This window comes from Prionailurus bengalensis, chromosome E1 (genome assembly GCF_016509475.1).
Source record: "Prionailurus bengalensis isolate Pbe53 chromosome E1, Fcat_Pben_1.1_paternal_pri, whole genome shotgun sequence".
NCBI lineage: Eukaryota > Metazoa > Chordata > Mammalia > Carnivora > Felidae > Prionailurus > Prionailurus bengalensis.
The window spans coordinates 27,914,868-27,939,405 of record NC_057347.1 but is presented as its reverse complement, the minus strand read 5'-3'; the positions used below and the strand labels follow the sequence as shown (position 1 = coordinate 27,939,405).

Below are 24,538 nucleotides of genomic sequence, written 5' to 3'. Positions count from 1 at the left end.
GCCCCTCTCCCACTCACACTGTCTCTCTCTCAAAAATGAATAAACTTAAGCTTTGCACAGTGGCAGTATCGTAGCCAATGAGGTTTATCTGAGGCGCGATTATTGCTAATTGAAAACTTTTCCCAAAAATGAATGAACTTAAAAATTTTTTTTTAATTTCGGCATGACAGTCCATCTTATGGATGGCCCATAATTTATATAATCATTCCCCTAATGCTGGACACTTAGGTTGGTTCAATTTTTCACCACTGTAAGTAATTCTGGGTAATGGGTAGAGATGGTATATTGAACATTTATAAATAATCAAGGAACACTGAACCACCAAGGATGACCAGACATCTGGTCAGACAAAAGCCTCTAACATGAAAGAAGTTAAACAAACCAACCACAAGAAGACAGTTTGGAGAAGGCAGATTATGCAAAGGGAAGAAAACTAAAAATGAAAATAAAAACTATCATTAGAGAGCTGGGACACCTGGGTGGCTCAGTCGGTTAAGCGTCCGACTTCTGCTCAGGTCATGATCTCGCAGCTTGTGATTTTTGAACCCACATGGGGCTCTGTGCCTGACAGCACGGAGTCTGGAGCCTTCTTCAGATTCTGTATCTCCCTCTCTCTCTGCCCCTCCCCAGTTTGCACTCTGTCTCTCTCTCCCTCAAAATAAATAAACATTAACAAAAATTTTTAAAAAATCCTCAGCTAAAACACCTTGCACCTGAAAAACAAGTACAAGAAAGTATATGGATAGGAAAGAAAAACAAATAAAGATCTTAAATATATGATTGTAGAAATAAAAAATTGAATATACAGGTTGGGAAAAAACATGTAGGTGGAAAAAATGTTTTTTTATTTTTTCTTTTTAGAGAGAGAGAGAGAGTTCAAGTGGGGGACAGGGGCAGAGGGAGAGAGAGAGAGAGAGAAAGAGAATCCCAAGCAGGCTCCATGCTCAGCACAGAGCCTGATATAAGCCTGACGCGAGCCCATCGCAGGGTTCGATCCCACGACCTTGGGATCATGACCTGAGCCAAAATCAAGAGTTGGATGCTCGGGGTAACTGTGTGGCTGGGTTGGTTGAGGTCTGACTCCGGTTTTGGCTTAGGTCAAGATCTCATGGTTCATGGGATTGGCTCTATGCTGACAGCAGGGAGCCTGCTTGGGATTCTCTCTCTCTCTCTCTCTCTCTCTCTCTCTCTGCACCTCTCCCCTGGTCATGCTCTCCCTCTCTCTCAGAAGTAAATAAATAAACAAAAAAGCCGATAGGGTGCCTGGGTGGCTCAGTCAGTTAAGCGTCTGACTTCAGCTCAGGTCATGATCTCACAGTTTGGGGGTTTGAGCCCCATGTTGGGCTCTGTGCTGACAGCTCAGAGTCTGGAGCCTGCTTCGGATTCTGTGTCTCCCTCTCTCTCTGCCCCTCCTCTGCTCATGCTCTGTCTCTCTTTCAAAAACAAATAAACATTTAAAAAAAAAAGGGTAATATACCTGGTTATTTTAACAGCCTCAAGAGTCCAGAATTCAAACTGACCTAGAGAAAAACAAACCAGCCAGAAATAAATCTTAAACCTCCTTTTTCACAAGAGATAAAATCAGGAAAAACAACAAATAAAGTTAGCATTCCAGTGCCACAAATTAGGTGGTACAGGCTTACCTGCTTGATAAAAATACAGAATAGAAAAATAAGCAGAACAACAGAATACTATTTAGCAATAAAAAGGAATCAAATAATGATAAATTTATCAGTATGAATGAACTCAAAAACATTATGCTACATGAAAGAAGTCAGACACACTATACACTATGTGATTCCATTTTATATGAAATTTCTAGATAAGGCAAATCTATAAGAGATAGATCCATTGTTGCCCATGGCTAGGGTTGGGGCATGGGAACCAGGGCAACTGCAAATGGGCACAGGAGAATTTGGGTGGGGAGGGTCATAAAAATGTGCTAAAACTGGATTGTGGTAATGGTTTGACAACTGTATAAAATACTAATCATTAAACCAAATAATGGGTGAATGTTATTTTATATCATACTTCAATAAAGTAGCTAAAAATGTCAAGAAAAAGTACAGCCATTATATTTAGAGATACATACTGAAATAATCATGCCTAAAACACCATGATGTATGGGTTTATTTCAAGATAGGTTTGGAGGTTTAAAGTGTAGAGGTATAGATGAAACAAGATTGGCCCTGAGTTGTTCATTGCTGAAACTTAACTTAGTGTTGCTAAATAGGAGAATACTATTATTATTAATCTATTTTAGTTTACATTAGAAGTTTTTCACGCAAAAAAGTTTTTTTACAATGTAAAGAAGGAGACCATCCTTTCCCACATGATTTTAAGTACCTTGAGATGTTGATACCCTGGCCTCCCCATCTGTGAATAAGAATGATGGAGAGGAGAAGCAGGAGGTACAGCCTCGTGGATTCTACATTTAATAGGTGAAAAAAAAATTAAAGGTACAGATAAAACTTAGGGGTCATATTTTTCTCCTTTCTTTCCTCTTATATAACACATTCAATCCACAGCAAGTCTTTATCATTTTTCCTTTAAAAATATGTTCAGAATCTGACCCCTTCTCACCACCTCCAGTGCTACCACTTTGGTACAAGCCATTCTCATCTCCTGCCTAGAAGAGTGCAGTAACATTCTAAGTAATCTCCCTTCTTCCATCCTTTCACCACTCCCAGTCTATTAACACAGTAGCCAAGTATCCTGCTAAAGCCTAAATTCAATCATGTCACTCTTCTGCACAAAACTAATCTGAGAAAACAGAAGAGAAGGAAACATTTCCTACCTCCTTACCTACCACCCCCCCCAATTTTTTTGGACAAGAAGTAGGTTTTATTGGTGGGTATGAGTAAGGAGGGGCAGCACTGAAACCCTCATGAGTGCAGGGCCTGACATTTATCCAGGGGGACACAATTAGGGATATATCTGATCCCACAGCCACCAGAGATGAGCTGCCTTTCAGCCATAATGTCTTCAAATTCACCCACATTAACCTTGGTAAAGTACTACTTCTTGGAGATGTAGATGTTCTGTCAGCCAAGGAACTTGAACTCAACCCTGCATAGGACCTCTATCACATGATTCTTGTTCTGCAGTTTGGTGTGGATGGACATGCTAATTTGGCCAACGTGGACCAATGTGCCCTGCAGCTTTCTGAAGACACCCCTCAGCCTCAGTGCAGGACAACATCTTGTTGATGTGGATGATAGGAAGGAGTGGAGCCACACACAAATATGAAAGCCATCTTTGCCGCAGCTTTTCACCATATACTCGTTGGCACAAATACCTGGACTTGGGAGGAGAGCTGCTCACATTCATCCAACACCATTTGGCCAGAGTGGGAACCCAACCACTTTTGCCTTTTTCTGCCCCATGTGACACCAAGGACCTTCAATGGCGCACCCAAGGGATGGAGCCAACTTATTTTATGAAGCAGCATTACTCTGATACCTAAACCAGATGAAGACCATGTAAGAAAAGTACAGAATATTATCCCTCATGGACATAGATACAAAATTACTTTAATTCCTTTAAAACTGCAAACCAAATCCAGCAATAAACAAAAAGAGTAATAGTACATCATGATCAAGTAGGGTTTATCCCAGGAATGCAAAGTTGGTTTAACATTAGAAAATCAAGCCATATAATTCATCATATCAACAGATTAAGAAGTAGTTGCAGAAAAAGTAGTTAACAAAATTCAATATCCATTTATGATTTCAAAAAACTTAGCAAAGCACCACTAGACTGATAAATGGTATCTATGAAAATCCTACAGCTAATACACTTTATGGTGAAAGTATTTTTCTTCCAGATAAGGAACAAAACAAGCATGATTACTTTAGCCACTTTTATTCCAGCTAGAGGTTAAGGCAAGGAAAATAAATTAAAAGCCTTAGTTTGGAAAGAAAGAAGGAAAACAGTTTCTATTCACATATGACATGACAGTTTATGTTGAAAATCCTAAAGCATTTACATCAAAAAAACCTACTAAAATTCATAATTGAATTTAGCAAAGTCACAGGATACAAGATTAATACACAAAAATCAACTGTATTTCTACATACCAGCAATGAACACTTAAAAAAATATTTTTAATGTTTATTTTTGAGAGAGAGACAGAGTGCAAGCAGGGGAGGGGCAGAGAGAGAGGGAGACACAGAATCTGAAGCAGGCTCTAGGCTCTGAGCTGTTGGCACAGAGCCTGATGCGGGGCTCAAACTCACGAACTGTGAGATCATGACCTGAGCTAAAGTCGGATACTTAACTGCCTGAGTCACCCAGGCACCCTCCAGCAATGAATACTTAAAAAATGAAGGTTTTAAGTTAAAGAAAGACAAATCCCACATGATTTCATTTATATGTAGAATCTATAAAAACAAAATGTTTGTTAGACTCATCAATAGAGAGAACAGATTGATGGTTGATTGTCGGGGGCGGGGGTGGTGGTGGTGTTTAATGGCTGAAGGGGATTAAGAAGTACAAACTTCCAGCTATATAATAAAGAAGTCATGGGGATATAATATACAGTATGGGGAATTTGGTCAATAGTATTGTATTAACTTTGTAAGGTGACAGATGGTAACTAGACTTACTATGGTAACTTTTTCACAATGTATACAAATGTCCAATCATTATGCTGTGCACCTGAAACTAACATAATATTGTATGTCAATTATATCTCAATAAATAAAATAAAAAGGAAATGAAATTTCAAAATCAATACTATTTACAAGTGGTAAAAACTTCACATTTTCCTACCACTCACATTTCTTCCTGTAGACTGTACATAGTCTACAAAAATGTTATTTTTTTACAAAAATATTATTAATAAATTTCTTTTTATGATTGGAAGGGGAAAAATCATAACACTTTGTTTTAAAACCCCAAAGTCTTGCTAATATCCTTGTCTTTCCTAGTGAAGACCTAACAAATAATAAAGATACATGACTTAAAGCTACCAAGGGAACCGACTAAAGAAGTTAAAAGATTATTCCAGGAATATCAATGACAGGATAGAGGAAGGAATGTACTAGGGTGGGGAAGATCAGCCAAATCCTTCATATAAACACTAGCACAAACATTTATTGTAGTTGACTATAAAAAACAGCTAAACAAGTTTTAAAAGTAGTATTCTGGGAGTCGCCTAGCTCAGTAGGTAGAGCATGTGACTCTTGATCTTGGGATCCTGAGTTCAAACCCCATGTTGGACCTCTAGCTTACTTTAAAAATAAAAAAAAAGTAATGCTCTGGGGAGAGGAGTGGGGGCAGAGTGTGAAAGGGTGGATCAAGGGAGTGTTACTATTCAGATGGAGTCTTTCTGTATAATGCTTTTCACTTGCATAACATTACTTTAGTAAAATTATTTGGGGGCAAAAATCAAGGTCTAGGAGAAAACATAAAACACTGTCACTAGCAGAGATTATACTGTAGTCCAGTTTCTCATTTTGGGGAAAATCTAAGGATACTGCTCATGAGACATACCTGAAAAGGAGTGAAAAACCCCTCTGAAATTATAACTACTCAGTTAAGAATATAAGTGGTAAATTATAAACTCCCAGCTTTCTTCAAAGTAATCTGTCCCATTGCACTTTTTAAAATTTTTTTTTTTCAACGTTTATTCATCTTTGGGACAGAGAGAGACAGAGCATGAACGGGGGAGGGGCAGAGAGAGGGAGACATAGAATCGGAAACAGGCTCCAGGCTCTGAGCCATCAGCCCAGAGCCCGACGCGGGGCTCGAACTCACGGACCGCGAGATCGCGACCCGGCTGAAGTCGGACGCCCAACCGACTGCGCCACCCAGGCGCCCCAACTTTTTTAAAAGATTTTATTTTTAAGTAATCTTTACGCCCAGTGTGGGGCTCAAACTCACAACCCCAAGATCAAGAGTTGCATGTTCCACTGACTGAGACTGCCAGCCATCACATCACACTGTTAATCAACAAAGTGAAGACAGTCCTTTAAATTATTTACACCCTTTATCCCCTGTCCTAGGTGCATTTCTAGGTGCTCAAACTTTCCTAGAAACCTCTTCTTCCTATTTTATTGTAAACACCTAGGAAACAATCAAGAGCAGAAACAGATGCAGGTAGCTTGAGGTGGTGCAAAGTGAGCCCTCTAGTGGTCGACAGAAGAGCACACTCCATTTGGCTAGACAACTTGGTACGAAAGTGAACACCCACGCAAGCAATAACGGCCGCACACATCAAGTTATACAAAATGATTACAGGGACGCCTGGATGGCTCAGTCCTAGAATCCTTTGTCCCCCTCTCTCTGCCCCTCCCCCGCTCACACTCTCTTTCAAAAATAAATATACATTTAAAAAAACCTGTGAAAAATGACTACAAAGGGGCGTCTGGGGTGGCTCAGTCGGTTAAGCGACCCACCACCGCTCAGCTCACAATCTAGCGGTTCCGGGGTTCGAGCCCGCATCAGGCTGTGTGCTGACAGCTCAGAGCCTGGAGTCTGCTTTGGATTCTGTGTCTCCCTCTGTCTCTGCCCCTCCCCCACTCGCACTCGGTCTCTCTCTCTCTCTCAAAAATAAACATTTTTTTAAAAAAAGAATGATTACCAAAAATATTGATGGCTTAAAAGCCAAGCAGTAATAAGTCAATCATCAACTGTCTTTTCAAAATGCAAGATACAAGTGGAGAGCACAGACATAATCCCTCTCTACCACAAATCATGCAGTCTAGTTTCCCATAGTTGAGAAAAATCACAGAGGCCAGTGCACCTGGAGTGCAACGGGTAAGATGTGCCCAGAGAAAAATATCACCTTTGCAATCCTGGTATCTCTCCTCTACCAGGTAAGTATAAGCAAATGGCATTGTTGGTACCTCATCCTCATTCCAAGCACTAGACATGTGGTCATTCTCTTCACTCTTCATGCAAACTCTAGATTGTCACTTAGGAAATGAAGACTTCTCCAAACTGTAAAAGCCAGACAGTAACATTTTGGGTACCATAATACTTGCAAAACAGACAAATGTATGTACAACATAAACCAACAGACACTGCTCATTTACATATTCTAAGTCCCTCTGGGTGACACTGCTGTATGCTTGGTTTCGATGATGTGGTACGCTAAATAATTGCCTACAAAAAAATACCGCTCTCCTAATCCGAAAAACCTGTGAGAGTATTCTCTTACTTTGTGAGGCATGATGTTGACGGTGTGGCCAAAAGATCTGCAAAGGGTAGGACATCCCTAATCATCCACACATACCTAATGTAACCATAAGGCTATTGTATGAAGAAAGTATATAAAAATTGTAATAGAAAACACTTACACAAAATTATACAGAACAAGCCATACCCTTATAGGTAAATGAAACAGCTCACTACTAGACCCTAAGAAAAGCTCTCCATCTTAATGTGGCCTGGAATGTGCAAGACATACTTTTTTTTTTTCTTCTTTTTAAGGGAAGACCAGGGTAAAGCACAAATGCAATCCCCTACTATCACAAGTTATACAGCTGAGCTTCGCACATTTGGGGAAATCTTGTTGTCAGCACATCCTGGATTCAATGGGTAAGCCTCACCTTGGGAAAGCCACCCTCATGATCATGGTATGTCTCCTACCAGTAAGGGTCTTCATGCCTTGCCCAGCACCTCACCCTCAGATTCAAGTCATTCTACAGGTAGGATCACTTTCCTCATGCATTCTATCCACCCCACTGCTTCTGAAATAAAGAGTTTCCAAACTACAGTTACTATGCAGAAATATTTTGTACATCTGAATATTGCCAAAATCTTGGAAAATATATGCCTAAATGTAACCATGACCAGCAGTCACTGCGCTCATCTACATATTCCACATCCCTTTTGTTGATCTCATTTAGCACATCCTATTTCTACTATATAGTTAGTGGTGCTGTTAAAATAACATTTAAAGGTAAAGATGCTCTACAGATTTAAAGATAAACGACATAAATGAGTTCCTTCTTTTAAGGTTTTGGAGCTGATGACATCACTGATGTCTGGCACAGTTCAGTAAGCCGCTATCCACATGACTGAAATACCAAGACTAAAAAGATTAAATTTGGCAAAACTGCGTATGAAAATCCAGTCTTAGTGGGGCGCCTGGGTTGCTCAGTCAGTAAAGTGTCTGACTTCAGCTCAGGTCATGATATCAAAGTTCATGAGATCAAGCCCCACTTCGGGCTCTCTCCTGTCAGCACAGAGCCCTCTTTGGATCCTGTCTCCCTCACTCTCTCCTCCCCCGCTTGCATGCACTCCTCTCTCTTTCTCTCTCAAAAATAAGTAAACATGAAAAAAAAAAAAAGAAAAGAAAATCCAGTCCTAAGACTGCTAAATAGGTTGTCCAAGGCTTCCAGCACAAGTACAAACTATGCTCTTTCAAATATGCAGCAAATGATCACCCTTACTTAAAAGAGCAGGTGTATAGGAGGGCAGCTGGCTGGCTCAGTAGGTCATGTTAACTCTTGACCTCAGGGTGAGTTTGAGCCCCACGTTTGGGGTAGAGGTGACTTTTTAAAAGAAACTCTTAAAAAAAAAAAAGAGCAGTTGTATAAACACTAGTTCTAATTCTGAGCTGAGTTAATTAGAGAACAGCTCAGGTAGCACTGATGATGGTCTATAGGACTGGAAGCCTGACTGACCAGGGTGTCTTCCCAAGCAAAAATAAGTTGTGCTTCCAAATATCCTTAACCCTCCACTCTTCCCTGAATGGATATCTCTGAAACCCAAAACAATACTACTGGCGATTCCATCCTACAAGAAGCCACCCAGCCTTCATTGATTCATATTAGACTCTTCAAAAGGAGTAAATCCTGTCTCAGGCAATGGTTAATGATTCAAATATTTCACATCGACATATAAATAGTCTTAATCCTCTCCTGCCTTCTTCACTGTAAATTAAAATTGGAGTTTACAAGTTCCAACTGTTCTTCAATTGTTTCTCCAAGACCACACCAGAATCCTTATTTCCCAAGTCTTTTTATTATACAAAACTCTTCTGGTGTTCTGTCCTCTGCCAAAACAAATTAGCCAGAGTTTCGTATCGTTAAAACAGGAAGAAAAAATGCTGTTTAAAAATCTTATTAAAGATTAACAAGTAATAACTGAGAACATACAGGTGTCTGACATGGAGAGAGAAAAACATTCTGGGGCAGAGTAGGGAGGAGACTCTGTGATGTGAGCTGCAACTATTCCTCAATTCTGGCCTTTTGACAATAACCAGTTTGATTTTTATAGATTTTCTCCCCCAAAGAACAACTATGTAATATATATCCATATATACACATAAACATATATATGTATACACAGTCTAATCTATAAACAAAATATCTACGTTTTGTTTTGTGAAATAAAAGTTAAGATACCTTGAAATCTGGCAGGAACCATTCATGTAAGGGAGAAAGATAATGTCTAAGAACTAAACTACTGTTACCACCAAACAACTCTTAAATTCAAAATGCCATTTTCAGAAGATTTCTTAATCAAATAACACACAGCTCTTAAATCACCCATACCCTTCACGAGACTAATTCCAATATTTCACAAGAACTTATTGCTATCGGCCTAGTTATCAAAACATTCATCTGACACAGTGTGCCTTATGGCAAAAAAGGTAACTTTCTCTCACTTTCTTGTAGCTCAAGTAGGTTAAGGAAGACATTAGTGCTGGAGCACCTGGGTGGCTCAGACAATTAAGCATCCGACTTTGGCTTGGGTCATGATCCCACGGTTCGTGAGTTCAAGCCCCACATTGAGCTCTGTGCTGACAGCTCAGAGCCTGGAGCCTGCTCTGGATTCTGTGTCTTCCTCTCTCTCTGCCCCCTTCCCTACTCATGCTCTGTCTCTCTCTCTCTAAACAATAAACATTTTAAAAAAAAGAAGAAAAAAGACATTAGTGCTATAATCCTCACAGAAGCCCTATAGAACTCAGTATCCCCGGAGGACAGCCATATTTCTTTGACTGGAAAAATATAAGGAAATACAGGTGTTTGTTAAATAATAACATGTTAACATAGAAAAACTAAAGAATCTTCTTAGTTCATTTTTCAAAGTTTGCAAAACTTTATTGCCAAAACCAGACAAAGTAGACATAATAACTTCACAAATTAATCTCACAAATAAAAATGCAAAACTCTTAACCAAATTGATAACATCTTTATGAGTATTAACATCTTGTAGAGTATTAACATAACATACACAGTAAATTAAATAGGTTTTATACCAGGAATATAGGACCTAAGTACATAAAAGTATATGTATAAAAGTGTGTGTGAGTGTGTGTGAGTGTGTGTGTGTATATATGTATGTATTTATATTTATAAAGTATAAAAGTAGCGTGTCATATGGGGGGAAAGATTACCTCATAAAGAGTGCTTACAGGGGTGCTAGTGTGGCTCAGGCTGTTATGCCTCTGACTTGCAGGTCATGATCTCATGGTTGGTGATATTGAACCCCATGTTGGGCTCTGCGCTGACAGCACAGAACTTGCTTGGGATTCTTTCTCTGCCCCTTCCCTGCTAGTGTGTATGCACTCACTCTCTCTGTCTCTCAAAATAAATAAATAAACTTAAAAAAAAAAACAGTGCTTAGAAATTTAGCTCACCACTGGAAATAAGGAAAAAATTACTTTCTTCCTCCTACTTTACATTTAAAAATAGATAGGCTAAAATATCCAAATTAAATTATAAATCATATGTAGAAAAAATACAGGTAATTATGTTTATAATTTTGAAGGAAAAATTTAAAATTAATTTTTATTTATTTATGATTATTTATTTATTTATTTAAATGTTTATTATTTTTAAATTTTTTTTTCAACATTTATTTATTTTTGGGACAGAGAGAGACAGAGCATGAACGGGGGAAGGGCAGAGAGAGAGGGAGACACAGAATCGGAAACAGGCTCCAGGCTCTGAGCCATCAGCCCAGAGCCCGACGCGGGGCTCGAACTCACGGACCGCAAGATCGTGACCTGGCTGAAGTCGGACGCTTAACCGACTGTGCCACCCAGGCGCCCTAAATGTTTATTATTTTTGAGAGAGAGGGAGAGAGAGAGAGAGAGAGAGAACAAGCAGGGAAGGGGCAGAAAGAGAGGAAGACACAGAATTGGAAGCAGGCTCCAGGCTCTGAGCTGTCAGCACAGAGATGCAAGGCTTGAACTCACAGACCATGAGATCATGACCTGAGCTGTAGTCGGCCACCCAACTGACTGAGCCACCCAGGCGCCCCTATGATTTATTTTTTAAAGTTTATTTATTTCAGAATAGTCTTTTTTTTTTTTTTTTCTAAGTAGGCTCCATGCCCAGCACAGAGCCCAACACAGAGCCCAACGCAGGGCTTGATCTCACAACCCTGAGATCAAGAGTCAGATGCTTAACTGACTGAGCCACCCAAACACCCCTAAAGTTTATTTAAGTAATCTCTACCCCCAACGTGGGGCTCAAACTCACAACCCCAAGATCAAGACACTCACACTCTTCTAACTTAGCCAGACAGGCGTCCTGAGACTTTTTAAAATATTTTCTTACTTAAAGTAATCTCTACACCCAATGTGGTGCTCAAATTCACAATCCCAAGATCAAGAGTCACGTGCTCTTTCAACTGAGCCAGCCAGAGGCCCCAAAGAAAAGACTTCCTAAGCATGTTATCAAAGTCAGAATTAAATACAAACTTTGACTATATTTGCATACAAAAAACATGAACAAAGTAGAAAATCTGAAAGTTTAAAATCTTTTTTTTTTAATTTTTAAAAATTATTATGTTTATTTATTTAGAGAGAGAGAGAGACTGAGTGTGAGCAGGGGAGGGGCAGAGAGAGAGAGGGAGACACAGAATCTGAAGCAGGCTCCAGGCTCTGAGCTATCAATGCAGAGCGCGATGCAGGGCTTGAACCCACAAACCATGAGATCACGACCTGAGCTGAAGTCAGACACTTAACCGACTGACCCACCCAGGTGCCCCTAAAATCTTTTTTTTTAAAGTTTATTTATTTTGAGAGAGAGCAAGCATGTGCAAACAGGGGAGGGGCAGAGAGAGACAGCAGGAGAGAGTGAATCCCAGGCAGTGCAGAGCCCGATGAGGGGCTTGAAACCACAAACCATGAGATTGTGACCTGAGCCAAAACCAAGAGTCAGATGCTTAACCGAATGAGCCACTCAGGCATCCCAAAAACCTCAAAGTTTAAATACACATGACAAAGTAGGAAGATATTTGTGATGTACAGATTAGGCAAATAGCCCATATAACGCAATATGCGTATCAGACAGGGTAGGCAGCATATGCATTACGAATATGGGTTTTGATGTCAAAGATGAGCAGAATGCTTGGCCTATACTAAGCACAATAAATATTAGTTACTGTTTCTGATAATTAAAAAAAAACAGGCCTGTTACAAATATATATTTAATGTAATTAATTTATTTATTTTTGAGAGAGGGAGGGAGAGAGAGAGAGAGAGAGAGAGAGAGAGAGACAAGCAGGGCTCACCTGAAGCATGGCTTGAACTCACCTGAAGTGGGGCTCGAGCTTACCCAATGTGGGGCTGGAACTCACAAACCCTGAGATTATGACCTGAGCCAAAGTCAGATGCTTAACCAATTGAGCCACCTAGGTGCCCACAAATATGTTTTTTAAATTAAAGTACTTCAGTTATAAAGTAGGAAAGAACGTACACAGATGTTCATTGCACCATTATTCACAATAGCCAAAAGGTGTCCATTCACAGAAGAATGGACAAACAAAGTGTGGTATGGATATACAATTGAATATTATTCAGACTTAAAAAGAAAATAAACTCTGACACATCCTACAACATGGATAAACCTTCAGGACATTATGCTAAGTGAAATAAATCAGTCACAAAAGACAAATACTACATGATTCCACCTCTGTAAGGTATCAAGAGTAGTCACAGAAACAGAAAGTAGAACAGGCTGAGAGAAGGGGGACTGAGGAGTTATTGTTTAATAGGTACAGAGTTTCAGGTTTGAAAGATAAAAATGTTCTGGAGATTGGTTGCACAATATTGTGAATATAATTAACATTATTGAACTGTACACTTAAAAATGGTTAATATGGTAAATTTTATGTTATGTGTGTTTTACCATTTTTACAAATTAAAAGTGGGCAAAGGATATAAATGAGATAGTTACAATGATAAGGTATATTTATCCATGAAAACTATATGAAAAAAATTTTTAACCTCTCTTAGTAATAAAAGATAACAATTTAAAATCAAGCATTCTGTGTCTCCCTCTCTCTCTTCCCCTCCCCTACTCACACTCTGTCTCTCTCTCAAAAATATTTTAAAAATTAAAAAAAATAAAAAAATAAAATTAATTATACCTCAATAACAAAGAAGGGGGGAAAAAGCACTTAAAGACTGCTAAGGGCCAGTGCTGGGGTGGAGGTGGGAAAACTAGCCCTCATATGCTGTCAATAGGAGTATCAGTGGTACAAATATTTGGCAGTATGATCCAAAATGAAAATGTACATACTCTCTAGAGGACCCAGGAATTCTTCCAGAAATGTATCCAGAGAGAGAAAGAGAGAGACAGAATGCTATTTCATCACAGCAAAACAACTGGAAATAATTCAACTGTACATTGAAATATATATAGGCCACTGATTAGAAAGATGGCCCTCATGTCCATCCACTGATGAATGGATAAAGAAATTGTGGTTTATATACACAATGGAATATTACGTGGCAATGAGAAAAAATGAAATATGGCCTTTTGTAGCAACGTGGATGGAACTGGAGAGTGTGATGCTAAGTGAAATAAGCCATACAGAGAAAGACAGATACCATATGGTTTCACTCTTATGTGGATCCTGAGAAACTTAACAGGAACCCATGGGGGAGGGGAAGGGAAAAAAAAAAAAAAGAGGTTAGAATGGGAGAGAGCCAAAGCATAAGAGACTGTGAAAAACTGAGAACAAACTGAGGGTTGATGGGGGGTGGGAGGGAGGAGAGGGTGGGTGATGGGTATTGAGGAGGGCACCTTTTAGGATGAGCACTGGGTGTTGTATGGAAACCAATTTGTCAATAAATTTCATAAAAAAATAAAAAAAATAAAATAAAAAAAAAAAAGAAAGATGGCCCTCAGGACAGAACAGTATGCAACCACTAAACTTAATTTTCAAATAATTTGTAATTACACGGGAGAAAGCTTCTGACAAAATATTAAGTGTAAAATAAAAGATATACAAATTTCTTCGTAATTTAACCACAAATATGTAAAATAAACACTTTTATGTGAACTTGTAGAAAGATTAAAATAAACCAAAAAAATAAAATAAACCAAAATTTATCTGAGTTAAACAGAATGTGAATCAATTTTATTTTCTTCTTTATATTTCCTACATTTTGTTTTCTACAAGTATATATTTCCTGTAAGTATATATTTTCTACCATATATTTTCCACCAAGGTACAAAATACAAAAGTATAGGGAGAGAGGTGCAGGTCAATCATCTAATCATCCTTTCTTTTAACAGGTATCTACTGAGTACCTACTAAAGTCATACACTGGGCTAGGGGCTCTAGGAAAACAACAGTGAGTAAAATCCATATGGTCCTGCTCTACTGAAGTTTTCAATCTAGTTGGGGAGACATATGTTAAGTAAACGATCACACAGAGGCATTTGGTGCTATGATAGCCTTAAAAGGGAGTCTAAGAAATTTGGTCTGTATCCTAAGAGCAAAATAGGAAGTGACCTGAACTGAAATGTACTGTAGAAAGAACATTTTGGCTGCAGCATGGGTGAACAAACTAGAGAGGAAGAGAAGATGCAGAGAGACCAACTAAAATGATCTTATGTACCTGCAAGCAAAATGGTGGCAGCTTGGCCTAGAGGTAGAGACATGAATATCATCAAGATATGTCAAAGAGAAAATTGATAGTACTTGCATGTGCATCAAACATGGGGAATGGAAGGGAAGTGGTCTGTGCACATGGAAGGATGGAGATTCAATTCTGGAGGCAGGAAATGCAGGAAAAGGACAAGGTTTTGGGAGTGGGCTGAAGAAGATAAGTTAGGTTTTTGGTTTTTTTTTTTTTCAACGTTTATTTATTTTTGGGACAGAGAGAGACAGAGCATGAACGGGGGAGGGGCAGAGAGAGAGGGAGACACAGAATCTGAAGCAGGCTCCAGGCTGTCAGCACAGAGCCTGACGCGGGGCTCGAACTCAGGGACCACGAGATCGTGACCTGGCTGAAGTCGGACGCTTAACCGACTGCGCCACCCAGGCACCCCAAAGATAAGTTAGGTTTAAGACAGGCTGAGTTGAGAGACTTTGCACTGCTCAGAACGCTATCAGATATTTGCTTCTGTAGGTCAGAGAACAGGGCAGGGCTAGAAATATAAATTTAAGAATCACTGGCATATAGTCACTGAACTGTGAATGTGAGTAAGATAGCAAAGAAAGGGGGAGGGAGAGGGAGACAGAGAGACAGAGAGAGAGAGAGAATGAGAGGGAACAAGAGAGGAGAGAGACAGAATAGTTAGCAACAGGTCTGCTATGAGGCTTTAAAAGAACTGTAACATTTCAGGGCCAGGTTATGGAAGAGGAGTTTCCAAGGGTGACAGAAAAGCCAGCTAGCTGGGTAGGAAGGAGGAGTGTAGCATCACAGAAATGAGAAGAATGTTTCAAGAGTTTATGGAGGACAAATATATATGGAGCTCCTACCATGTATAAGGCTTTGTGCAATTGACAGTGATGTTCCAAATATGTGTCTGAGGCTACAGGCTTTATTATAAACACCTTTTTTTTAATGTTTATTTTTGAGAGAGACAGAGAGACAGAGCATGAGTGGGAGAAGGGCAGAGAGAGAGAGGGAGACCCAGAATCTGAAACGGGCTCCAGGCTCTGAGCTTTCAGCTCAGAGCCTGACTTGGGACTTAAAGTCGAAAACCACGAGATCATGACCTAGGCTGAAGTCAGACGCTTTACCGACTGAGCCACCCAGGTACCCTTATCATAACCACCTCTAAAGCTAAGCCTGGATTCAAAGTTTTTTCTCAGTCCAAACAGCACTCATTTCTCTCACCATTCCCAAATCCACTTGAACATGCAAGGTCACCATTTTTAGAAGTTCTATATTTTTAGGTTAAAAGAAAATAAATTTCTCCTCAACCATAACAGAAATATTCAGATTACTCCTCTCTAGTATCTCTAGAAAATGGCCCAGTAAACTGAATTATTGTAAGCATCACAGAATTATTGTAAGCATCAAGTTCAATTAAATATATATAAAAGCACCTTTCTCTGGCACTTTACAATTGTAGGCATTTAAAAAACATGTTTCACAGCATTAGCACTCTGTTGAGCTAGTGTGTAACAAAGCTTTATTCAGCTGAATACACATATTAGAGTATTTTAAAATGAAGAAGCTAAAATTTATTATGTACTTTTTCTGTGCTAAAGACTTTATATTTGTTAATTTGATCTTTCCAATAACCCCAGGAAATATTACTTTCCACCTGAAGGAGATGAAACTGAGTAACTTGCTGCAAGTCTCACAGATAGTAATTTCCTGAGATGTGATAGAAACTCAAATTTGTACGACTCCAAAGCTCATGCTCATTTGTCCATAGCAATGCCTCTCAAACTTTTTCATCAAGTGACCACAAATTGCAAAGGAAAAAACACCCATATTCCCAGGAGGCTTTGGATGATTACAGAGGTATCCAGTTTGAACTGGATCTTTCTTCTTATATTTATCCGAAAATTTATGTTTGCATATTACTTTACAATATATTGGTTTATTTAATGTGTTTTAAGTAGCTTACCAGTTAAATCATTCAATTCTTCCCTCTCAAAAAAAAAAATTTTTTTTTTTTTTGAGACTCTGACAGCATAGGAAGGTACATAAAAATCTCATAGCTTTGTTTAGTTCCTAGTGCCTGGCCTCATAAACCTGGATCCTACTTTGAAAGCCTAACTATAGAGCAAAATGCATTAAAGAAATCTTAAACATTTTCTGACAACAATTATAGGCAATTTCTGACAATAATTATAGGCAACTCAAGGGTCAAAATAAGATATTAATAACGCTTAATTGTAGGACTACAAATAGAGTCTACTTTTAACTCTCCACTGTCAATGAAACTAAGTTCTAAACACGACCGATTCCACTGAGTTTGAGCAAACTAACTGAAGGACTAACCCTGAATATGTTAACACCACCTCTTCTTCACCCAAGACTGGTTGCTTTATAATCATGAATTCTCCTTACGTTTATGCAATGCCCACTGTGTGCCCAGATGTGACTCATACTAGTAGCACTGAGTGGCAAACAAGCCTTATTTTGATTTGTCCTACCAGACTTTCCCCGCCTTACCAAATGGGGGACAAACACTTCTTCCTTTCTACTTCCCAACCCCCACCCCAAGATGGGCTCACAATTTGGAGGTAGTTCAGGGTAGAAGAAAGGGTACTAGGTTTTAATTTTTGTTTCAAGAAAACTGTCTAAGCTTCTATGTCCTTGTTTTACACCTCGTGGTATGATTGTGAGCACTTAAAATGTGTGGGATTTGCTAAAGTGCTCAACGTGTTTCCTTCCTTAGATCTTAAGTAGTTAGGGAGCTCTGATTTGAAATATTTAGGCAGTTCCTTTAAGCTAGGGGAAAAAAAATCAAGGCTAAGAATCTTACCAAAAGGTAGTGAACGAGTTACTCCCCTAAAGAAATCATACTCACCTAGCCAAGGAAAGACTGCGTAAACCACCTTCCAAACCGCCTCAATTCCCTCAAAGTTCTCTTTCAGAATCGGGCCCTTCTCAACTCTGTACCAGAGTAGGAGATCTTGCGTAGCCCAACTATTTCCTCTTAAGAACGGGGAGCCCAGCCCACCACAGGGACATTACTTGCTTACTTTTCCAGCTACTTCTTAAGCCAGGTAGGCGCTGAACCAACGGTCTCGAAAACCACCATGCTTCACACTGGACTCGCGGAGAAAGCGTGGGTGTGTGCGGGGATTGGGCGCCCAGTGCTCCCCGCGGCGTTGGGGGGCTGGCCCACAATCCCTCGCGCAGGCGAGGGCCGGAAAGGAGAAGGGGGAAGGCAAGGGGGACACCCGACAAGAAAAGCCAAGAAAGTGGAACCCTATAATGGAAACACCGATTAATCCTTATATGGCCATTCTATATCCCAAACCGGTAACTAGCCAGGGTGTGCGTTACCCCCATTCAGGGAGCTCATTCCTATTAATAACTCTGAGGTTTCCACTCAAGCGGCAGGGCTGAGGTGAGATGTCGTGTGTAGGGCCTGGTCTCTGTCTTGTGGTCTTCATCCATCTTTTTACTGTCAGGATGTGCATTTTATGGGAAAACCTTACATGATGGGATTTGGAAGAACCATGACTAAAACGGTGCGGGTGCTTGAAAACCTGGCATTCCTCCTCAGTAAGGCCAAGTCCTAGGCCTCGAGCAGTCAGGCCGCAGATCCCGCCCCTTCCGCTTACGCGTGACGTCACACGGCGCGGGCCGGCGCGAGCGTGCGGCGCTGTGGCAGGGGTTTAGCAACTTTGGGTTGGCGCCGCTGCGCGCGTGGGTGTCGGGCTTTGAAATGCAGCGGGATTTAGTGAGTTTCCCGCTGTCCCCAGCGGTGCGGGTGAAGCTGGTGTCTGCAGGTTTCCAGACTGCTGAGGAACTCCTAGAGATGAAACCATCCGAGCTCAGCAAAGGTAATGACTCCTGATGGCAAGTTGAGGTACACGGACCCCCGTCTGTGCCGCCTCCATCTCGGTTCTTCCGCCTTCAGGCTTCAGCCCAGTGTCCGTCAGTTTCCTCCGCCCAACGCTGCGTTTGTAAGGTGAAACCGCTCCTTGACTCCAGTTAAACATGGTTTGAACGGTTAGAACTGTGGCCTTGAAAACATTTACTCATAATCTCATTTATTACTCAAGAAGAGCCCTTTTAACGTGGATTATTATGTACAATATGTTGATGAAGGAACAGATGCTTGAGAGGTTAAGTAACTTTTTATGATAACTGGGCTAGGATATCGTGGAGCCAGGATTGGTACCCAGACAGCTTATCTAGTTTTCGCTGTTCCAAAATCCAAGGGGCAAGGGATTACATTTGAGAAATGGAGGATTCGTGAGAGGATTTGAGACACTGAGCGAGAAAGGGAGCAGAATCCCCAGAACCTGGAGAAAGCAATACAAAGAAGACATTGCCTCTTTTATGTCATTCACTGGAAAACAAAACAAAACAAAACGCCCCCCCCCAAACCTCTTATTCCAGAACACTGTAAATGATACATTGGTGGGAACCACTGTCATGAGGTATACAAAAATGAAGCTGTATGCTGTCAGTCCCACTCCACATGCTATATTGTGGTGTGCTCAGAACTGTCCTCTGAAGATAGAACAAAATTTTAAATCCTGGCCCTCAACAATGGAACCAACTTGTCATTCAAGAATAAATGTAGACCCAAGTTAACTTTTAAATTTAAGCTGCACATTGCCTCCCAAATTTTAATGGGCTCTTTCAATATATTGATTTTACAAAAAAGAAATGAGAGAATCTGCATGATAATAGCTAACAGTTATTGAGCATTTTGGATGGCTTCTGTATTCTATCAAACTTTTCAACATGTATTGTGTTATTCCCGTTTCACAAAAGAAAAAATCTGATGGGGCGCCTGGGTGGCTCAGTCAGTTGAGCGTCCGACTTCGGCTCAGGTCATGATCTTGCAGTTGGTGAGTTCGAGCCCCGCGTTGGGCTCTGTGCTGACAGCTCAGAGCCTGGAGCCTGCTTCAGATTCTGTGTCTCCCTCTCTCTCCGCCCCACCCCTGCTTGTGCTCTGTCTCTGTCTTTCAAAAATGAATAAACATAAAAAAAAAAAAATTTAAGAGCCTTTTACAAAAGAAAAAATCTGAGGCAAAAAAAGTAACTTGCCCATACTAAGTAACTACATAGTAAGTGGTTCAGTCCGGGTTTACAAACCCAAGAAAGCTGATTCCAGAGTTTAGACTCTTTAGTTGAGCATGATTTTCATTTCCTTATCACCATTGTTGTCTTTTGTTAGCACCAAATTTACATTCATATCCTAACTAAATCAAGCACTGACATATCAAATTCATAAGTGATGTCACCTTCACCATTATTTCTTTCATTAGCAGCTTGTTTTTGCTTTTTTAATGTTTATTCCTTTAAAAAAATTTTTCTAATGTTTATTTTTGATAGAGAGAGAGAGTGCAAGCAGGGGAGGGGCAGAGAGAAAGAGACAAGAGTGTGAGCAGGGGAGGGGCAGAGAGAGCTGTCAGTGCAGAGCCCGATGCGGGGCTTGAACTCATGAACCGTGAGACCATGACCTGCGCCAAAGTCGGAAGCTTAACTGCCTGAGCCACACAGGTGCCCCTGTTTATTCCTTTTTGAGAGAGAGACCATGAGCAAAGGAGCAGAGAGGAAGAGAGAGAGAGAAAAAGAGAAGGACAGAGGATCCAAAGCGGGCTCCACAGTGACAGCAGTGAGCCCGATGTCGGGCTTGAACTCACAAGGCATGAGATCATGACGTCAGCTGAAATCTGGTGCTTAACTGACTGAGCCACCCAGATGCCCCAGCAGCTTCTTTTGTAATTGCCATTTCCTTAAGCCATATTGTCTGATAGGAATGAAATTGTGTAGATAAGGAAGCATGAGTGTATTGTTTAAAATATTTGTGCATTAAAATTATTCTCAGTAAATAATTTTGAAGTGATATATGAATTTTTCATGACAGTGTTTCCATAAAAATTTTTATTATGAATAATACATGCACATATATTTCTTTTTTTTTTCAATTTTTTTTCTTTAATGTTTATTTATTCTTGAGACAGAGACAGAGCCTGAACAGGGGAGGGTCAGAGAGAGAGGGAGACAGAATCTGAAACAGGCTCCAGGCTCTGAGCTGTCAGCACAGAGCCTGACGTGGGGCTCGAACCCATGAACTGTGAGATCATGACCTGAGCCAAAGTCCGACGCCCAACCGACTGAGCCACCCAGGCACCCAATGCACATATACTTCTTAAAGTTTAATCTTGTTTTAGGCAGTTGGAGGCCATTTTGTTCTCTTCTGAAAATAATTTAGATACCTTATTAGAGCAAGATAACTATGACTTCATGGGACCAAAAGGGACTGTGGGTACATTTTTATTTCTACCTCTAGATACTCTTGTAAGTATTCAAATGCTTTAAAGGTTTAGGTTTCTGAATTCTATTTTTGAGGTAATAAGTAAATCATAAAGTATGTAAAGAGTAAAAAATACAGATACTTGCCTTTATTAACTTGAAAAATTCAATAGTTAGTGGAATGTTATGTTTTTATGTTTCTTTACTCTTGGCATCCCTCTTATTATGTAAAATTAGAATTAATGAAGACAATCCAATAACACGTTAGATTTTTAAATTTCTAAAATCAGGGTGTTTTGGTTTTTTTTTTCCTTATTTTACTTTCAGAAGTTGGGATATCTAAAGAGGAAGCATTAGAAACTCTGCAAATTATAAGAAGAGAATGTCTCACAAATAAACCAAGATATGCTGCTGTAGCTGAGTCAGGCAAGAAGTGTACAGCACTGGAACTTCTTGAGCAGGAGCATACCCAGAGCTTCATAATTACCTTCTGTTCAGCACTAGATAATATTCTTGGGGGTGGAATACCCTTAACCAAAACAACAGAAATTTGTGGAGTACCAGGTGTTGGAAAAACACAATTATGGTAAAGTTAAATGTTCCCCTCTTAAGGGTAGGCTTAATAACATTTTATGTAAGTAATAGAATATGGTGCTGTGGGTCTATATTCAGGAGACCAAAAATGACTCTTAATTTTGACCAAAATTTTAGACCAAAAATGTGCTCTTAATTTTGTGTGTGTGTGTGTGTGTGTGTGTGTGTACATGCATCAGACAAAAATCAATTTGCCATTTGTGTTACATCAGCACCCCATTTTGATAAATTGATATGGATTATTTTGACATCCAAAAATGTTTCTTTTGCAGTATTGTAATGTGTTCATTAGGGTAAATAGGCAGTCTTCTATTTTGTTATATAATTAATTCCTGGGAGTATATTTGAAAGTCAAATATTTGAAAGTACATTTATGTATAAGAAAGGGTTTCCTTCCCAGAGGCCTAAAAACCACGAAAAAATCCTTAGTCATGGTTTTATGAGTACACCCCCTGCCCCACTAATCCAGATATCAATTGATATACATATATTTGGAGCAGAGAGCTGGCCACATCTGTAGCTTAATGGTGGTACCTAATGGATGGTGATGTGGCATTGAAAACCATTGCCTTAGAGGATTATGATTATGATGATGATTATGATTTGGTCATTCAGCTTTCTCTTGACAGTATGCAGTTGGCAGTAGATGTGCAGATACCAGAATGTTTTGGAGGAGTGGAAGGTGAAGCAGTTTTTATTGATACTGAAGGAAGTTTTATGGTTGATAGAGTGGTAGACCTTGCTACTGCCTGCATTCAGCACCTTCACCTTATAGCAGAAGCACATATGGGAGAGGGTAAGTTAGCAAGTGATCCTCTTTCTTCTGTATAATAAAAGTAATTTTCAATTGTACCTTTCAGGCCTCAGCAAGAAACCATTTAGAATGAAGCTTAATGACTTGACAGTGTCCTAGTGTTCAACCTTCAGATCTCTTTTACAGAATTAGAAATGCCACAACCTAGACTGGCTTTTTCTTTTCCTTTTATGACCCTTGCTTCTGGGCCACATAACTTGTGTGTGTATTTCAGTGTATGATTTCAAATCATCATGCTCTGACCTGCCAGGTGTAAATTAATGTTGTTGGACACTTAATGTAAGTAAATGTTGTCCCAGTGCATTCAGTATATTCAATGCATTCAGTTTATATTGACTGCCATACTGGCTTTTTTAATAAACCAAAGGTAGCTTTGAAAAACCATGTTGGAAATGTTTAGAATATTAAGCTGATTGACTTTAGGGGGCTCTGAGTAGAATGTAATTGACTTCATGGCTGTTTAATTGTATCATTAAAGTGTTTGGGAAGTTTTTTTTAAGCTTGTGATGTAGAAAGAGTGTTTGATTTTTTAAAAAACATTTAAAGATGGGATACCTGGGTGGTTCAGTCGGTTAAGCATCTGACTTTTTAAAAATATTTATTTATTTATTTATTTATTTATTTATTTATTTATTTAGAGGGAGAGAGAGAGAGATTGAGAGAGAGAAAGCGTGAGCAGGGGAGAGGCAGAGACAGAGACAGAATCCCAAGCAGGCTCCATCTCACCAACTGTGAGATCATGACCTGAGCTGAAATCAAGAGTTGGTCGCTTAACCAGCTGAGCCACCCAGGCACCCCTTAATTTGCAGTCATATGAAAAAAACAAAGAGAAATTCCGTTATGTTACTTCTATTCAATGAAAGTAATAACTAGAAATACGAAAAGGCAGGCATTAAGACTGTAGTTGTATATGTGTATAAACAGTTTCTCAATAGCCTAGTATGTAAGGAAACAGTGGAGAAGGTGAAAATAAGAGGCCAGGAATTATGCAATGATAGTTTATAGTAATTTTGTTACAATTTTGTTATCTTTCAATTCAAGTGGAGAGTTGGTTATTCATGGTGAAGCATTTTGTTTTTCAAAGGTATTGTTTTCCTACTATCACCAATATATCAAAACAAATAAAACTAATTATTTTAAGATTGTTTTGTTTATTTTAGAGCACCCAAAAGCTTTGGAGGATTTCACTCTTGAAAATATTCTTTCCCATATTTACTATTTTCGTTGTCGTGACTACACAGAGCTATTGGCACAAGTTTATCTCCTCCCAGACTTCCTTTCAGAACACTCAAAGGTATGGCTCAAACTATTGAAATATAGTTAACCTTTGGAGTATCTTTGGAGGTGTTTGAGTAACATGAAAAATAAGTAAATAGTATAGTGGCATAAGCCCATTCAAAAATCTCTTCCTTGTTCTACAGTTTATTTGTATTTTCATATATTTAGCATATATATATTTTATGCCCAAAGTAAGAAATTGAAATAATATAGAAAGAGGTTCTGCCTCCAGTAATGGTGGAATAGTTTCTAACAAACTCTGTAGAAAGGTATAAAATGGAAAATAAAGCTACCCTTCTATTGTTTCCTAATACCTCTCCCTAAAGTTGACCACTATTGTTTTTTGTGTCTTCCCAAAAAATTTATGTATTTTGCAGTATTTTAATATTTGTTAATGGGATAAGACTGTAATATGGTTCTGCACTTTCCATTTTGGTTGAGAGTTTTGCCTATCTTTCTATATCACCACATGTGGATAGACCTCATTCTTTTTGTAGCTACATATTATTTCATTTTAAGAAGGTGCTTTTTGCTCTTGGTGGGAACATAAAATGATACAGTTGCTTCAGAAAACAGTATGGCAATTCCTCAAAAATTGAAAATAGAATTACCATATGACCCAGCAATTCCACTTCTGTGTATATAACCAAAAGGATTGAAAGCAGGGTCTTGAAGAGATATTTATACACCTGTGTCCATAGCAACAATATTAATATTACCTAAAACATGGTAGCAACCCA

At 39.3% G+C, this 24,538-nt stretch overlaps 2 protein-coding genes, 3 non-coding genes and 1 pseudogene across 9 annotated transcripts in view; 2 read left to right on the top strand and 4 right to left on the bottom strand.

Moving 5' to 3' along the window:
• TEX14 (testis expressed 14, intercellular bridge forming factor) overlaps window positions 1-18,410 on the bottom strand; it is a 118,203-nt gene extending 99,793 nt beyond the window's left edge. For 3 of the 5 annotated variants that reach the window (XM_043583926.1, XM_043583924.1, XM_043583925.1), the window contains exon 1: window positions 17,872-18,409. The gene's annotated coding sequence lies outside the window, so the exon portion shown is untranslated. Of the gene's footprint in view, window positions 1-17,871 lie in introns of all 5 variants that reach the window. The other 2 variants (XM_043583927.1, XM_043583923.1) reach the window with 2 other exon arrangements.
• LOC122486284 lies at window positions 49-183 on the top strand. The gene has a single exon (XR_006298123.1). It is a non-coding gene; the product is annotated as a U4 spliceosomal RNA (small nuclear RNA).
• Window positions 2,886-3,386, bottom strand: LOC122485320 (annotated as a pseudogene).
• LOC122486258 lies at window positions 6,664-6,829 on the bottom strand. The gene has a single exon (XR_006298106.1). It is a non-coding gene; the product is annotated as a U1 spliceosomal RNA (small nuclear RNA).
• On the bottom strand, window positions 7,445-7,606 carry LOC122486255. The gene has a single exon (XR_006298103.1). It is a non-coding gene; the product is annotated as a U1 spliceosomal RNA (small nuclear RNA).
• A 53-nt stretch (window positions 18,411-18,463) lies between the features above and the next one.
• RAD51C (RAD51 paralog C) overlaps window positions 18,464-24,538 on the top strand; it is a 37,475-nt gene continuing 31,400 nt past the window's right edge. The window contains exons 1-4 of the mRNA XM_043583921.1: window positions 18,464-18,681; window positions 21,440-21,698; window positions 22,336-22,502; window positions 23,681-23,814. Of these exons, the coding sequence (XP_043439856.1) occupies window positions 18,564-18,681; window positions 21,440-21,698; window positions 22,336-22,502; window positions 23,681-23,814 (678 nt within the window). The 5' untranslated portion in view covers window positions 18,464-18,563. The remainder of the gene's footprint in view (window positions 18,682-21,439; window positions 21,699-22,335; window positions 22,503-23,680; window positions 23,815-24,538) is intronic.